Source organism: Coregonus clupeaformis, chromosome 16 (assembly GCF_020615455.1).
Source record: "Coregonus clupeaformis isolate EN_2021a chromosome 16, ASM2061545v1, whole genome shotgun sequence".
Lineage (NCBI taxonomy): Eukaryota > Metazoa > Chordata > Actinopteri > Salmoniformes > Salmonidae > Coregonus > Coregonus clupeaformis.
In genome coordinates, this window is record NC_059207.1 from 35,571,267 (window position 1) to 35,588,537 (window position 17,271).

Below are 17,271 nucleotides of genomic sequence, written 5' to 3' on the forward strand. Positions count from 1 at the left end.
ATCCAAACGTAGGCTGTTTAGCTGCTGTATTTTCTGGTTCACATTCTACTGTAAATACTTTTAGTCTCAGCTCGGCGACAATACAGATCATTATTACGGTTAATGTGTAAACTCCAAATATTATGTCTAAGATAAGCAATAAACTATATCTGTCTCTTAAAATTGTAGGCTATTGCAAACATAATGTGAAGTGATCTGAGTGGACTTTAAAGTTGCCATGACTGCCATGATGTGGCACTGTGAGTCAATATGGTCCTGGTCCTGGAATTTGAATAAGATTTTATGATCACTCAATTGGGTTGTTTTTTTCTCTCAAGTATTCTGTTCAAAAAACATAAAACCTTCCAAAAAGAAAGAAAATATTTGCATGACTATAGGTCAATTTAACCATGTCTCATGGATTGATCTCATTTACAAAGTTCTAACCTAAATGGTAACTCAAAGCATAGCCTACATAAACAAGATTGTATACACTTTTTAAAATGTCACAGGCATCATAAATACTGTTTGAAAATGACTTTAAGCTCCTTACCTGTTCTCTTGTGGGCTGGCCAAACACAGCACCTTAGTTTGTTTAGGAAAGATGGTCACTCATCCTGCCACTTTCAATATTCTACTCCCTCCCTTCCTTTTTTGCCTGCCTGCCTGCCTGCCTGCCTGCCTGCCTGCCTGCCTGCCTGCCTGCCTGCCTGCCTGCCTGCCTGCCTGCCTGCCTGCCTGCCTGCCTGCCTGCCTGCCTGCCTCTCTCTCTCTCTCTCTCTCTCTCTCTCTCTCTCTCTCTCTCTCTCTCTCTCTCTCTCTCTCTCTCTCTCTCTCTCTCACACACACACTTCACACAATACAATTTTTTGGTATATTTTAACTTTTTTTAAGAGAACAGGAAGATCAAATTACATTTGACCTTTAGAGATGAAAGTTTGTATGAACTTACCCAGAGCAGTATTTTTCCACAGTGTTAAATGTCCTTGTGTGGAAGAAAATCCAGAGTAGGCCTACTGGATACACCAAAATTGTATAATTGTGTAATGACAGTTTGTAATGTATTTTCTATAGATTGAAAAGCTGTCCTGATACAATGTTTTTAGATAACAATAATGTGCCAGAGGCTGCATCGCACCCATATCGGTGCACACTCTCATCTTACAGTAAACAGCTATTGTTAACAGTAAACCCCTTTGGGAAGGACTAATTAGTTATTGACTTTCATAAACACATTGCTGTAACTGTGTGTTTTTGGCTACTGTAACCCTAATCACAACATTGCTTGAGACAATGACATTGCGTATGTTAATAGACATAGGAATAAGTACCAAAATGTGTCCACCATGTTATTCTAATCATTGTAATGTATTATCTATTCCACTAGATGAGGCTGCTGCATTACTAATTTCTTCACGTCTAAATAAGCTGCTATTTTGTTATCACTGGTAATCACAATGCGATATTGATTGAACATTTCTCGCATAAACATGTTTATAGATTGATACCAGTACAAGTCAAATCAGTTCTCAAGGCCAAAAGCAGGTCTCGACCCTAGAACTACTAACTCATAATGATATGAGACCATTGTGCAATAGTGTGGCTAAAGGTAAAGAGAAAAGTTGTGTAAGCAGATCTTTGTTGACAGGGTTTATGAGTGAACTCTGTGCTGGGGTCCAGACAGTTTGAGGTCTGGCTGGACTCTCACTTTGCATACTTACCAGATCATTCAAACTGCCTGACGATCGCTCAAACTGCCTGACGATTACCTCAACTACCTCAACTAGCCGGTGCCCCCGCACATTGACTCTGCAACGGTACCCCCCTGTATATATAGCCTCCCTACTGTCACTTTATTTTACTTCTGCTCTTTTTTTCTCAACACTTTTTTTGTTGTTGTTTTATTCTTACTTTTTTTGTTTAAAATAAATGCACTGTTGGTTAAGGGCTGTAAGTAAGCATTTCACTGTAATGTCTGCACCTGTTGTATTCGGCACATGTGACCAATAAAATTTGATTTGATTTGATTTGATTTTGCACATATTACAGCCGCTCTTTCAGCCCCCATGGCCACTACTATCATAGACTCACAGAAGCCTTTCTCTCTGGACCACTACCATGTCTCTGAGGAATTTGGCTTCATCCTCCGTGCACCCCTGGTAGGTACAGACTCCTTATCTTATGGGATACCCATTGCATTTGTAATCGGTGTCCGTCATTACTTGGTATTTGCTGAATCTCATTAGTTGTATGGCTGCTGCTTATAGGCATTATAGTTTTCCTGGAGAGCTACCCGTCTATAGGTTTTCGCTCCTACCCCAGTTGTTACTAATCTGATTCTGCATATCAACCAGTTACTGTAATGATTAGAATCAGCTGGCTATATTAGGGTTGGAGTGAAAACCTACAGGACTCTCCAGGAACAGGGTTGGAGAGCCCTGCTCTAGACTGCATTGGCGTTTGAATTTGGAGTGCAGATGAGAGCATTCCAATCCAGGACAATACCTTGACACTTTTCAATATGACTCAATACCCTAAAGGCAGAGCTGCCACCATACTACCAGCCCTGGATGGACATTGCCCAGCACGTTACAGAGCTCATCTATTCTCACACGTTGCGCTCCCACATTCTCAAGGTAAAGCTGTCTATGCTGTAAAACTCAGCTGATCTGTAAGTAACAAGGGGTCAAATAGAGGGGAATGGAATGGAATTACACCAGCTGGTTGAATTCTACCAACTTGGTTTGGAAGACATTAAACAGTGGAAATTAAATATATTTATAAGTTCAACAGCTTTTGGTGACAGTTCCACACTGTTAATAACAATGTGTGACTTCACATGTAAAGAGATGATGACAAAAGAGACATCTGGTTTGATTATGAAGATAATTAATTTCATTGATTCATTACATAGCCTGAAGCATTCAAATGTCTAACAAAGTAAAATGGGTAATGTGTAATATTTCAAGCATAGTGCATTAATAATGACCATCATTTGTACGTGATATACTGTAGTGTCAGCTCCATTCTTCTACTTACTCCCTCAGATGCCCCTGCTGAACACCCAATCCCTGGAGAGCCACAGAGAGCTGCGTCTGGCCCACTTGGCCCTGAGTGTGATGACCATGGGCTACGTGTGGCAGGAGGGGGAGCATGACACAGTCAAGGTTTCACACCAACCCTTCTTATTATGAATGTTCTGGACCTGGAGTGTGAAGAGAGACACATGTAACCTTTAGATTGTTTTGGAAAAAGGGTTCCTTCCATAATCACAGCAGGTGAAAAAATTGCTGAAAATATTTTCTGACTATAAATCAAAGGTCAAAATATCCAGCCACTTTTGCACCTTCAGGTTTGAGATCAAATCATCAAATCAAATGTTATAGGTCACATGCGCCGAATACAACAGGTGTAGACTTTACAGTGAAATGCTTACTCACGAGCCCATTCCCAACAGTGCAGAGTTAAAAAGTAAGACAAATATTTGCTAAATAAAAAAGGAAATAGTAACACAAAAAATAACAATATTGAGGCTATATACAAGGTGTACTTGTACCAAGTCAATGTGCAGGGGAATGAGGTAGTTGAGGAAATTGAGGTAATACAGTATGCCCATGTGGGTAGGGTCAAAGTGACTAGACAATGAGGTTTTACAGTGCATTCGGAAAGTATTCAGACCCCTTTCCTTTTCCACATTTTGTTACGTTACAGCCTTATTCTAAAATGGATTAAATAAATAAAAATTATCCTCAATCTACACACACTACCCCATAATGACAAAGCGAAAACAGGTTTTTAGAAATGTTGTAAACAATGTAAAAAACATAAATACCTTATTTACATAAGTATTCGGACCCTTTGCTATGAGACTCGAAATTGAGCTCAGGTGCATCCTGTTTCCATTGATCTACCTTGAGATGTTTCTACATCTTGATTGGAGTCCACCTGTGGTAAATTCAATTGATTGGACATGATTTGGAAAGGCACACACCTGTCTATATAAGGTCCCACAGTTGACAGTGCATGTCAGAGCAAAAACCAAGCCATGAGGTTGAAGGAATTGTCCGTAGAGCTCAGAGACAGGATTGTGTCGAGGCACAGCTCTGCGGAAGGGTACCGAAACATTTCTGCAGCATTGAACGTCCCCAAGAACACAGTGGCATCCATCATACTTAAATGGAAGAAGTTTGGAACCACCAAGACTCTTCCTAGAGCTGGCCGCCCGGCCAAACTGAGCAATCGGGGGAGAAGGGCCTTGGTAAGGGAGGTGACCAAGAACCCGATGGTCACTCTGACAGAGCTCCAGAGTTCCTCTGTGGAGATGGGAGAACCTTCCAGAAGGTCAACCATCTCTGCAGCACTCCACCAATCAGGCCTTTATGGTAGAGTGGCCAGACGGAAGCCACTCCTCAGGAAAAGGCACATGACAGCCTGCTTGGAGTTTGCCAAAAGGCACCTAAAGGACTCTCAAACCATGAGAAACAAGATTATCTGGTCTGATGAAACAAAGATTGAACTCTTTGGCCTGAATGCCAAGCATCACATCTAGAAGAAACCGGGCACCATCCCTACGGTGAAGCATGGTGGTGGTAGCATCATGCTGTGGGGATGTTTTTCAGCGGCAGGGACTTGGAGACTAGACAGGATCGAGTGAAAGATTAACTGAACCTGCTCCAGAGCGCTCAGGACCTCAGACTGGTGCGAAGGTTCACATTCCAACAGGACAACGACACTAAGCACAAAGCCAAGACAACACAGGAGTGGCTTCGGGACAAATCTCTGAATGTCCTTGAGTGGCCCAGCCAGAGCCCGGACTTGAATCCGATCGAACATCTCTGGAGAGACCTGAAAATAGCTGTGCAGCGACGCTCCCCATCCAACCTGATAGAGCTTGAGAGGATCTGCAGAGAAGAATGGGAGAAACTCCCCAAATACAGGTGTGACAAGCTTGTAGTGTCATACCCAAGAAGACTTGAGGCTGTAATCGTTGCCAAAGGTGCTTCAGCAAAGTATTGAGTCAAGAGGTCTGAATACTGATGTAAATGTGAATTTGCAAAAATTTCTAAAAACCTGTTTTTGCTTTGTCATTATGGGGTATTGTGTGTAGATTGATTTTAGGGTAAGGCTGTAACGTAACAAAATGTGGAAAAAGTCAAGGGGTATGAATACTTTCCGAATGCACTGTATAATAAACAGTAACAGCAGCATATGTGAAAGTGTGTCTATGTGTGGGTGTGTGTGTGGCGTCAAAATGCATGTGTGTGTGTGTGTGTGTTGGAGTGTCAGTGTAGTCTCTGTGAGTGTGTGGGTAGAGTCTAGTGAGTGTGCATACAGCATGTGCAAGGGAGGCAGTGCAAAACAATTACAATAAAGGAATAAATAATAAAGGGGGTCAATGTAAATAGTCCGGGTAGCCATTTGATTAACTGTTCAGCAGCCTTATGGCTTCGGGGTAGAAGCTGTTCAGGTGCCTTTTGGTCACAGACTTGGCGCTCCGGTACCGCTTGCTGTGCGGTTGTAGTGAGAACAGTCTATGACTTGGGTGACTGGAGTCTTTGACAATTTTTAGGGCCTTCCTCTGACACCGCCTGGTAGATCAACATCTCAAGGTAGATCAATTTTTAGGGTCCTACATGGCAGGGAGTTCGGCCCCATGATGTACTGGGCCATACGCACTACCTTTTGTAGCGCCTTGCGGTCGGATGCCAAGCAGTTGCCATGTCAAGCGGTGATGCAGCCAGTCAAGATGCTCTCAATGGTGCAACTGTAGAACATTTTGAGGATCTGAGGGCCAATGCCAAATCTTTTCAGCCTTTTGAAGTGGAAGAGGCATTGTCGTGCCCTCTTCACAACTGTGTTGGTGTGTGTGGACCACGATAGATCCTTAGTGATGTGGACACCAAGGAACTTGAAGCTCTCGACCCGCTCTGCTACAGCCCGTCGATGTGAATGGGGCCGTGTTAAGCTCTCTGTTTCCTATAGTCCACGATAAGCTCCTTTGTCTTGCTGACGTTGAGGGAGAGCTTGTTGTCCTGGCACCATACTGCCAGGTCTCTGACCTCCTCCCTATAGGCTGTCTCTTCGTCATCAGTGATTAGGCCTACCTCCGTCGTTGGACAAGTTAATGATGGTGTTGGAGTCGTGCGTGGCCACGCAGTCGTGGGTGAACAGGGAGAACAGGAAGGGACTGAGCATGCCCCCTGAGGGGCCCCCGTGTTGTGGGTCAGCGTGACGGATTTGTTGTTGTCTACCCTCTCCACCTGGGGGCGGCCCGTCAGGAAGTTCAGGATCCAGTTGCAGAGGGAGGTGTTCAGTCTCAGGGTCCTTAGCTTAGTGATGAGCTTGGAGGGCAATATGTAGTTGAATGCTGAGCTGTAGTCAATTAACAGCATTCTCACATAGGTGTTCCTTTGGTACTGGTGGGAAAGGGCAGTGTGGAGTGCAATAGAGATTGTGTCATCTGTGCGAATTGGAGATGGGTCCAGGGATACGAAGAGCAACAAATCATTACTGGATCCATACACATTAAGGACTTACTGTATGCACATTGGCTATCTGTAAACAAAACCCCAGTCATCATGCAATGCACTGCGAGTATCATCTGGTATATAACAGGAAGTCCCTCTTATATGAACTCTTATCTCTCATAAGATGCTGCCCCGCAACCTGGCCATTCCATACTGTGAGGTGTCTCAGCGCCTAGGACTTCCTCCCATCCTTACCCATGCAGACGCAGTACTGGCTAACTGGAAGAAGAGGGATCCACAGGGGTAAGAGTAGAATTCTCAAGAGTCTCCTGTTATGCTATTCTATTATTGTCTGTCAGAGATATTTAAGGAAAATTTGTTTCTTTTTCATGTCACCTCCTCATCTTCCGTACCAGACTGTTTGACATGGAGTAAGTATCGCCTTGAATAACTGATTCCAACAAGCTGTCTTTATAGATTCCACACATTCCAATAGTCTTTGGTTGTTAGCTAATGCAATTTGAAAATCTCATAAAATGTTTGCTGGAACTTTGACTTTTTTACCAGCTGTCATTGTGGTCATGGTGATACAGTGGCTTGCAAAAGTATTCACCCCCCTGCCATTTTTCCTATATTGTTGCCTTTCAACCTGGAATTAATATTGATTTTTTGGGGGGTTGTATCATTTGATTTACACAACATGCCTACCACTTTGAAGATGCAAAATATTTTTTATTGTGAAACAAACAAGAAATAAGACAAAAAAACAGAAAACTTGAGCGTGCATAACTATTCACCCCCCCAAAGTCAATACTTTGTAGAGCCACCTTTTGCAGGAATTACAGCTGCAAGTCTCTTGTGGTATGTCTCTATAAGCTTGGCACATCTAGCCACTGGGATTTTTTCCCATTCTTCAAGGCAAAACTGCTCCAGCTCCTTCAAGTTGGATGGGTTCCGCTGGTGTACAGCAATCTTTAAGTCATACCACAGATTCTCAATTGGATTGAGGTCTGGGCTTTGACTAGGCCATTCCAAGACATTTAAATGTTTCCCACTCGAGTGTTGCTTTAGCAGTATGCTTAGGGTCATTGTCCTGCTGGAAGGTGAACCTCCGTCCCAATCTCAAATCTCTGGAAGACTGAAACAGGTTTCCCTCAAGAATTTCCCTGTATTTAGCGCCATCCTCATTCCTTCAATTCTGACCATTTCCCCAGTCCCTGCCGATGAAAAACATCCCCACAGCATGATGCTGCCACCAGCATGGATGGTGTTCTCGGGGTGATGAAAGGTGTTGGGTTTGCGCCAGACATAGCGTTTACAGTGGGGAAAAAAAGTATTTAGTCAGCCACCAATTGTGCAAGTTCTCCCACTTAAAAAGATGAGAGAGGCCTGTAATTTTCATCATAGGTACACGTCAACTATGACAGACAAATTGAGAAAAGAAAATCCAGAAAATCACATTGTAGGATTTTTAATGAATTTATTTGCAAATTATGGTGGAAAATAAGTATTTGGTCAATAACAAAAATGTCTCAATACTTTGTTATATACCCTTTGTTGGCAATGACACAGGTCAAATGTTTTCTGTAAGTCTTCACAAGGTTTTCACAGACTGTTGCTGGTATTTTGGCCCATTCCTCCATGCAGATCTCCTCTAGAGCAGTGATGTTTTGGGGCTGTCGCTGGGCAACACAGACTTTCAACTCCCTCCAAAGATTTTCTATGGGGTTGAGATCTGGAGACTGGCTAGGCCACTCCAGGACCTTGAAATGCTTCTTACGAAGCCACTCCTTCGTTGCCCGGGCGGTGTGTTTGGGATCATTGTCATGCTGAAAGACCCAGCCACGTTTCATCTTCAATGCCCTTGCTGATGGAAGGAGGTTTTCACTCAAAATCTCCACGATACATGGCCCCATTCATTCTTTCCTTTACGGATCAGTCGTCCTGGTCCCTTTGCAGAAAAAACAACCCCAAAACATGATGTTTCCACCCCCATGCTTCACAGTAGGTATGGTGTTCTTTGGATGCAACTCAGCATTCTTTGTCCTCCAAACACGACGAGTTGAGTTTTTACCAAAAAGTTCTATTTTGGTTTCATCTGACCATATGACATTCTCCCAATCCTCTTCTGGATCATCCAAATGCACTCTAGCAAACTTCAGACGGGCCTGGACATGTACTGGCTTAAGCAGGGGGACATGTCTGGCACTGCAGGATTTGAGTCCCTGGCGGCGTAGTGTTTTACTGATGGTAGGCTTTGTTACTTTGGTCCCAGCTCTCTGCAGGTCATTCACTAGGTCCCCCGTGTGGTTCTGGGATTTTTGCTCACCGTTCTTGTGATCATTTTGACCCCACGGGGTGAGATCTTGCGTGGAGCCCCAGATTGAGGGAGATTATCAGTGGTCTTGTATGTCTTCCATTTCCCTAATAATTGCTCCCACAGTTGATTTCTTCAAACCAAGCTGCTTACCTATTGCAGATTCAGTCTTCCCAGCCTGGTGCAGGTCTACAATTTTGTTTCTGGTGTCCTTTGACAGCTCTTTGGTCTTGGCCATAGTGGAGTTTGGAGTGTGACTGTTTGAGGCTGTGGACAGGTGTCTTTTATACTGATAACAAGTTCAAACAGGTGCCATTAATACAGGTAACGAGTGGAGGACAGAGGAGCCTCTTAAAGAAGAAGTTACAGGTCTGTGAGAGCCAGAAATCTTGCTTGTTTGTAGGTGACCAAATACTTATTTTCCACCATAATTTGCTAATAAATTCATAAAAAATCCTACAATGTGATTTTCTGGAATTTTTTTCCTCAATTTGTCTGTCATAGTTGACGTGTACCTATGATGAAAATTACAGGCCTCTCTCATCTTTTTAAGTGGGAGAACTTGCACAATTGGTGGCTGACTAAATACTTTTTTCCCCCACTGTACCTTGATGACCGAAAAGCTCAATTCTAGTCTCATCAGACCAGAGTACCTTCTTCCATATGTTTGGGGAGTCTCCCACAAGCCTTTTGGAGAACACCAAACATGTTTCCTTATTTCTTTTTGTAAGCAAATGGCATTTTTCTGGCCACTCTTCCGTAAAGCCCAGCTCTGTGGAGTGTACGGCTTAAAGTGGTCCTATGGACAGATACTCCAATCTCCGCTGTGGAGCTTTGCAGCTCCTTCAGGGTTATCTTTGGTCTCTTTGTTGCCTCTCTGATTAATGCCCTCCTTGCCTGGTCCGTAAGTTTTGGTTGCGGGCCTCTCTTGGCAGATTTGTTGTGGTGCCATATTCTTTCCATTTTTTAATAATGGATTTAATGGTGTTTCGTGGGATGTTCAAAGTTTCTGATATTTTTTTATAACCCAACCCTGATCTTGTCACGATCGTTGACACATGATGAAGCGGACCAAGGCGCAGCGTGATAGGTGTACATACTTTTATTAGTGTACACACAACGAACCAAAACAATAAACGATACGTGAAGTCCTAGGTTAAATACACAAACCTTCCGGAACAAGATCCCACAATGAACTAGTGCAAACAGGCTGCCTAAGTATGGTCCCCAATCAGAGACAACGAGCTACAGCTGTCTCTGATTGGGAACCACCCTGGCCAACATAGATATAAATGATCTAGAACAAAACATAGAAAACTATAACATAGAACCTACACACCCTGGCTCAACATAAAAGAGTCCCCAGAGCCAGGGCGTGACAGTCCCCCAAAGGCGCGGACTGCGACCGCGCCAACCAAAACCAACAGGGGAGGGGCCGGGTGGGCATTCCGCCTCGGAGGCGGATCCGGCTCCGGGCATGACCACCACTCTCTTTCTACCCCTCCGTAGCGGCCCTGGTCTGGTCCCGCTGGCTGGAGCTGGACTGGACACCGGTGGAGCGGATTGCTCTGGCTCCGGAGTGGAGCAGCTGACCGGTGCCGGACCAGGCACCGGTGGAACAGGCACGGGCCGTGCTGGACTGACGACGTGCACCACTGGCTTGGTGCGGGGGCAGGGAACGGGCCGGACCGGGCTGACGACGCGCACCACTGGCTTGGTGCGGGGAGCAGGAACGGGCGGACCAGGCTGACGCACGCGCACCACTGGCGGGTGCGGGGAGCAGGAACAGGCCGGACCGGGCTGGCGACGCGCACCACTGGCTTGGTGCGGGGAGCAGGAACGGGCGGACCGGGCTGGCGGCGCGCACCACTGGCTAGTGCGGGGGCAGGAACAGGCGGAACGGGCTGGCGACGCGTGCACCACAGGCTTGGTGCGAGGGGCAGGAACAGGCCGGACCGGGCTGGCGACGCGCACCACAGGCTTGGTGCGAGGGACAGGAACAGGCCGGACCGGGCTGGCGACGCGCACCACAGGCTTGGTGCGGGGGGCAGGAACAGGCCGGACCGGGCTGGGAACACGCACCATAGGCTTGGTGCGGGAGCCGAGACGGGCCGGGCTGGACTGGGAACACGCACCATAGGCTTGGTGCGGGGAGCCGGAACGGGCCGGGCCGGACTGTGGATGCGGACTGGAGGTCTGGAGCGGAGAGCTGACACAACCCGTCCTGGCTGAATGCCTACTTCCACACAATATGTGTGAGGCATCAGCACAGGACGTACAGGGCTGTGCACTCGTACTGGCGCTACAGCACGTGGCACTGGCGCAGGATATATACGGGACCGAGGAGGGGTACTGGAGGCCACGAGCGTTGAGCCGGCACACTCTGTCCTGGCTGCATGCCCACCTTATCACGACACGTGCTTGGTGCTAGCACAGGACGTACAGGACTGTGCCGGAACACTCGCGGCACAGTACGTGGCTCCGCATAACACGGAGCCTGCCCTTTTAGCCCCCCAAAAAAAAGTTATTGGGGCTGTCTCTCGGGCTTCCTCCTCGGCCGGTACCCACTGCGTTGCCGCTGCTCCTCTCTGTAGCGCGCCTCCACAGTCTCCTCCCAAGGACGGCGATCCATTCCGGCCTGGATCTCTTCCCAAGTCCAGGATCACTTCCCGTCCAGGATCTCCTCCCAAGTCTGTTCCTGGACACGCTGCTTGGTCCTCCTTTGGTGGGAACATAGAACCTACACACCCTGGCTCAACATAAAAGAGTCCCCAGAGCCAGGGCGTGACAGATCTGTACTTCTCCACAACTTTGTCCATGACTTGTTTGGAGAGCTCCTTGGTCTTCATGGTACTGCTTGCTTGGTGGTGCCCCTTGCTTAGTGGTGTTGCAGACTCTGTGGCCTTTCAGAACAGGTGTATATATACTGAGATCATGTGACAGATCATGTGACACTTAGATTGCACACAGGTGGACTTTATTTAACTAATTATGTGACTTCTGAAGGTAATTGGTTGCACCAGATCTTATTTAGGGGCTTCATAGCAAAGGGGGTGAATACATATGCACGCACCACTTTTCCGTTATTTATTTTTTAGAAATGTTTGAAACAAGTTATTTTTATAATTTCACTTCACCAATTTGGACTATTTTGTGTATGTCCATTACATGAAATCCAAATAAAAATCCATTTAAATTACAGGTTGTAATGCAACAAAATAGGAAAAACGCCAAGGGGGATGAATACTTTTGGAAGGCACTGTAGTTGTTATTTTTATCGCTTTCTCAGGAACTTGGAGCTGCTTGTCACGCTGCCTGGTGGGGACAATGTGAGAGGGTTCTTCATGGTCACTCTGCTAGTAGAGCTTGCTGCAGTGCCAGCCATTAAGGTGAAGGCCTCTCCTGAAACACACAAACAGAGCTGTATAATCAGATGTCCAGTTGGTCACACATGTGTTGCACATTCTGAGAAGGATAGGCATGAAACTGTCAGAGGAAACACTGGTCTTTTAGTTGTTACTAGTAAAGACAAAACAGACAAGACACACAAATATAAATACTAGATCACATAACTGAGCAGATAATATCCATAGTATTATGTTTGTTTTTTGATGCCTTGTTGTGTTTCAGAGTATTCCTGTGGTTATTAATGGGGTCCAGTGCGGTGATGCTGAGACTGTGACCAGAGCACTAGAGGAATCCAGCCAGGCCATGCAGGGCATGACAGATGCACTTAAACTGATGCATGGTACTACAGCTGAAACAAATTAGATGTTTTACTGCATTGACATTCAGTCCAGTTCACCTGCATTCTTAGCATATAGATGTCTCTTATGTTGTTCCAGTGTATGTCAAGCCAGAAGTCTTCTATGGCATTATGAGGATCTATCTTTCTGGGTAGGTACTGAATACCCCTAGGCCTAGACGATACAAAATGAGTTTGTATGTCTGATAAAAGTTAATGACGCATATAAAATACATATAATATATGACGATATACTGAGAATACCAAACATTAGGAACACCTTCCTAATATTGAGTTGCCCCCCTTTGCCCTCAGAACAGCCTCAATTTGTCGGGGCATGGACTCTACAAGGTGTCAACAGAATTCCACAGGAAAGCTGGCGCATGTTGACTCCAATGCTTCCTATAGTAGTGTCAAGTTGGCTGGATGTCCTTTGGGTGGTGGACCATTCTTGATACACACGGGAAACTGTTGAGCGTGAAAAACCCAGCAGCGTTTCAGTTCTTGACACAAACCAGTGCACCTGGCACCTACTACAATACCCTGTTCAAAGGCACTTCAATCTTTTGTCTTGCCCATTCGTCCTCTGAATGTCACACACACACAATCCATGTCTCAATTGTCTCAAGGCTTAAAAATCCTTCTTTAACCTGTCTCCTCCCCTTCATCTACACTGATTGAAGTGGATTTAACAAGTGACATCAATAAGGGATCATAGCTTTAACCTGGATACACCTGGTCAGTCTATGTCATGGATACTCAGTGTATTATATACCTGTATGTGTTTGGGTCAGGTGGAAAGACAACTCCTCCATGCCAGCTGGGTTGGTGTATGAGGGCGTCCAGGCAGAGCCTATGGAGTATTCTGGTGGGAGTGCTGCCCAGAGCAGTCTGCTGCACTGCTTTGATGAGCTGCTGGGTGTCAAACATGAAGCAAAGAGTGGTAAGAAAGCAAAGGTCCAGAGGAGTCAGTGCATAGAAAAAATATTACCACACAAAAATCCATCAATGTTATGCAGAGATATGAATGGCTGCTTTAACACATACTTTTTAACAGCCGTTTATTTAGGCAATAAGGAAATGTTCAATTAGAACCACAAAGAGTTTTTGAGGAGGGGGGTGGGGGGTGGGGACGTGTTATACAGACGTCTACAACATGCATTGGCATGGCATTTTATTCTACATAGAAATCTTTCTTTACACTTAGGTATCCTAAAGACGTAATATCCAGTGAGGGTGAATGTGCTATCTACTTGTACAGGTGCCTTTCTGACCCTTATGAGGAACTACATGCCCCCTTCCCACAAGCGTCTGATCCAGGACATCTCTCTGCAGCCCTCCCTGCGAGGCTTCGTCCAGCAGCAGGCCTGTGAGCCGCTGACCGCAGCCTTCCAGCTCTGTGTGACCAAGCTGCTGGCCCTCCGCAGTTACCACATCAACGTGGTCAGCCGCTTCATCACTGTGCCTGCTGCCCGTGCCCGACAGCTCCGAAAACAGGGAAACAGTTCCCAGGAGGAGACTGTCAGCAGGGCGCCCACGGCTCTGGAGGAGACGGGCACCGGCGGCTCGGGCATCATGAGCTTCCTCAAGACTGTAAGGGACAGCACACGGGACGTCTCCCTGCCTCTGGACAACAGGGACATGCAGAAGAGCCCAAACGGATCACAGCTTCAAAACACACAACATGCAACACAACCAAAACATCTGCAATCTAACACACTTTAGAGACACTTTAATACCTATGTTTAATACATTTATGAAATGACTGGAAATTATAAGAGCTTTGTGCATAACCTGTTGCTCTATCAAGGTTTAATGTCTGACTAAACAAGTCCCAGTGTTATTGACTGTAGAAATGATGTCACTCTTTCAGTCCAAACCTTAATTTAAACCATCAGTGTTCATTTCCATTAAATGCAACCACTAATTTCTTAATTGAATCTAAAATATAATGTAAAATATGTATTGGATGACTAGTCCAGACCGACTGTGCTCATACCACAATCCCCAATTCCTGCATCACAGTCTCATGCAAGAAATCTCGCACTTATCCCCAGGGAAGTTATTTTTAGAGTCAGACTGAGGAAAGTTTAGAAAGTTTAGCTTACCATGATCTGAGGTCCAGACTGTTAATACGTACAACCAGGGTTATACTTAACCATAATCTGAATATTGATTTAATAGGTCACCATTACATACAGTCAGGGTTTTTCTGTTGGCAGTTGTATGATGGTTGTTGAATTTGTTGTGTACCTATTTCTGCTTTTTATTAGATATGTATGTCCTGTTTGGGAGTTTTTGCAAAATAAGTAATTTGAAGATCCCTGCAATTGATCATCATGACCAACATAAAAAAGTCCTAAGGGCTGCAGTACCCAGAGACACCAGAGTAGGGCACTGAAGTGACAGCATGTCAGAGAGAGAGAGAGAGAGAGAGAGAGAGAGAGAGAGAGAGAGAGAGAGAGAGAGAGAGAGAGAGAGAGAGAGAGAGAGAGAGAGAGAGTGACCACTGGCCATGTACATCAGATAACTGAGGAAATGGATAGTCCACACCACCTTCCATCATTATTATTATGGTCCCGTTGAGGCACATGTACTGGCTCATGTTTTCGTCTTATGTTTTAATCATGGGATGAAAGAAAGCATCACATCAAATTCAATCAGAGACATGCCAAGTAAGCAAGGAGTGTAAAGTGTTCAGGAACAACAGGCTTATTCTTAAAATGTCTGTAGTCATTGTGTATACAATTTAGGTCCAAGTAGGGCACTACAATGTTTTGCACACTGGATATAAACTGCCATTGTCAGTCCTCTATATAAAGGAGTGCTATCTCCATCAGGGAATTATTTCAGAGCACAATGCCCAATGCAGTGGATTGAAGCTCCATCAGTTACCAGAGAGATTCCTTCACTCCTCCAGACCAGCGCTCCTCCTGCCCACATACACCCCCCACATGCCCCAGCTATCCCTTCCTGGAGTGATAGAGCATGGAATACCCAGAGAAATAAAGAGCTGGATTGTGCCATGAATGGCCTGTGTGCCGTGGTATTATCTTCACCTTTCCTGGCTCGCCTCCATTGGCGTTTCATTACAATAACTGTCATGCCCCATCAGATAAAGCTGGTGATGTGTGTCAATCTGCCATGGAAATCCAATTCCACAAACCTGACCGATCTATCTTACCCTCTCTCTTCTCCCACATGCTGAATAGGGAGGACATGCAAAAACAAGAGATTGTCATTGAGGGGAAATTGATCTCAGGCATCTGTCCCAAAAAGCCATGGTTTTAGGGGCTGTATACTAACTACTTATTTTTCACTAAACAAGCAAACAGAGAAAGAAAGAGCTCATTTACTTACTCACACATACCTCTTTTACAATTGGAGAAACTGAGTGTAAAACATGACAGGGAGGGAGGGTCAGTCAGACAGACAGACAGACAGACAGACAGACAGAGGGTCAGAAAGACAGACAGACAGACAGACAGACAGAGGGTCAGACAGACAGACAGACAGACAGACAGACAGACAGACAGACAGACAGACAGACAGACAGACAGACAGAGGGTCAGACAGACAGACAGAGGGTCAGACAGGGGGTCAGACAGAGGGTCAGTCAGACAGAGGGTCAGTCAGACAGAGGGTCAGTCAGACAGACAGACAGACAGACAGACAGACAGACAGACAGACAGACAGACAGACAGACAGACAGACAGACAGACAGACAGACAGACAGACAGACAGACAGACAGACAGACAGACAGACAGACAGACAGACAGACAGACAGACAGACAGACAGACAGACAGACAGGGGAGTAGAATAGAGAACAAGAAGGGAGGGACAAACACTGCACTCATGTCGTAGTGATCTGATTAGAGCCCTCTTCTGCAGCCAAAGCAAATAATCCGTTCCTTATTACCTCAGAGCGGAGGAGTCCCTGACAACCCGAAAGTAAACACTGGCCATCACTAAGGATCTGTTCATTGTGTGCCGGGCCTGTTGGGCCTGTCTGTCACGTGGGAGAGGGTTCATTGGATCTTACAACAGTGGCCGGTTTCGGGGGATGTGATACACAAACACACACACAAACACACAAACACACACAAAAACATACACACACCCTTCATTCTTTCATATGTTGTTCATTCAAGTCCATTGTATTGACTATGATGTCATAAAACATCAAAACTACATGGTGAAACCCCACTTTAACCTTTGGCCATGGAAATCAACCTAGAGCTGGGGGCTTCATTGGTCTCTGTCCTCATTCGGTAGTGCTGGTACAAACTCCTGTTACAGCACTCAATCCTCCATAAGATAAAGTAAATTTAGTAAAATTGCTGTTAATGATCTTACTGTACTGTATTAAATAACCTGGAAACTTGAATTTCGCAATCTGTTTTATTACAAACAAGAAGACAAAAATGCTTTCATGATTCACCTTTGGAGTTGATGAATGGTTTCCCAAGAGATTTTTTCCAGTTGTTATAAAATGAGCCATCGTTGGAAGAGAGAAGAATAAATGTTATTCAAGGCGCCTCCCCTCACGAGGTTAGTAGGAGCCTGAGCACGTCAGGGCCTTTTGTCTTAAAGGTTAACAGAGCCACGACCAGAGTGACGAGCATAGCGGCTCACACTGACACCACTAGTGAGTGACTCACTGGCCAGGTGTGGATCAGAGACAGTGGTAATGATTTTATTAGATTTATTAGGATCCCCATTAGCTGACGCCAATGGCGACAGTTAGTCTTACTGGGGTCC

At 45.4% G+C, this 17,271-nt stretch overlaps 1 protein-coding gene across 1 annotated transcript; it reads left to right on the forward strand.

Annotated features, from left to right (window-relative positions):
* Positions 1-1,683: 1,683 nt before the first annotated feature.
* On the forward strand, positions 1,684-15,538 carry LOC121584820 (indoleamine 2,3-dioxygenase 2-like). The gene is made up of 11 exons (XM_041900962.2): positions 1,684-1,796; positions 2,029-2,138; positions 2,520-2,615; positions 3,027-3,146; positions 6,631-6,749; positions 6,863-6,877; positions 12,053-12,152; positions 12,394-12,511; positions 12,609-12,660; positions 13,303-13,451; positions 13,770-15,538. The coding sequence occupies exons 2-11, from the start codon at positions 2,046-2,048 to the stop codon at positions 14,231-14,233; spliced, it is 1,326 nt and encodes a 441-aa protein (XP_041756896.1). The 5' UTR covers positions 1,684-1,796; positions 2,029-2,045; the 3' UTR covers positions 14,234-15,538.
* Positions 15,539-17,271: the final 1,733 nt, after the last annotated feature.

Coding starts and splice junctions, on each gene's coding strand:
- LOC121584820 (XM_041900962.2), top strand. CDS start 2,046: ATGGCCACTACTATCATAGACTCACAGAAGCCTTTCTCTCTGGACCAC. Junction 3,147..6,630: donor GGGAGCATGACACAGTCAAG/GTTTCACACCAA, acceptor ATCTCTCATAAG/ATGCTGCCCCGCAACCTGGC. Junction 13,452..13,769: donor CAAACATGAAGCAAAGAGTG/GTAAGAAAGCAA, acceptor CTACTTGTACAG/GTGCCTTTCTGACCCTTATG.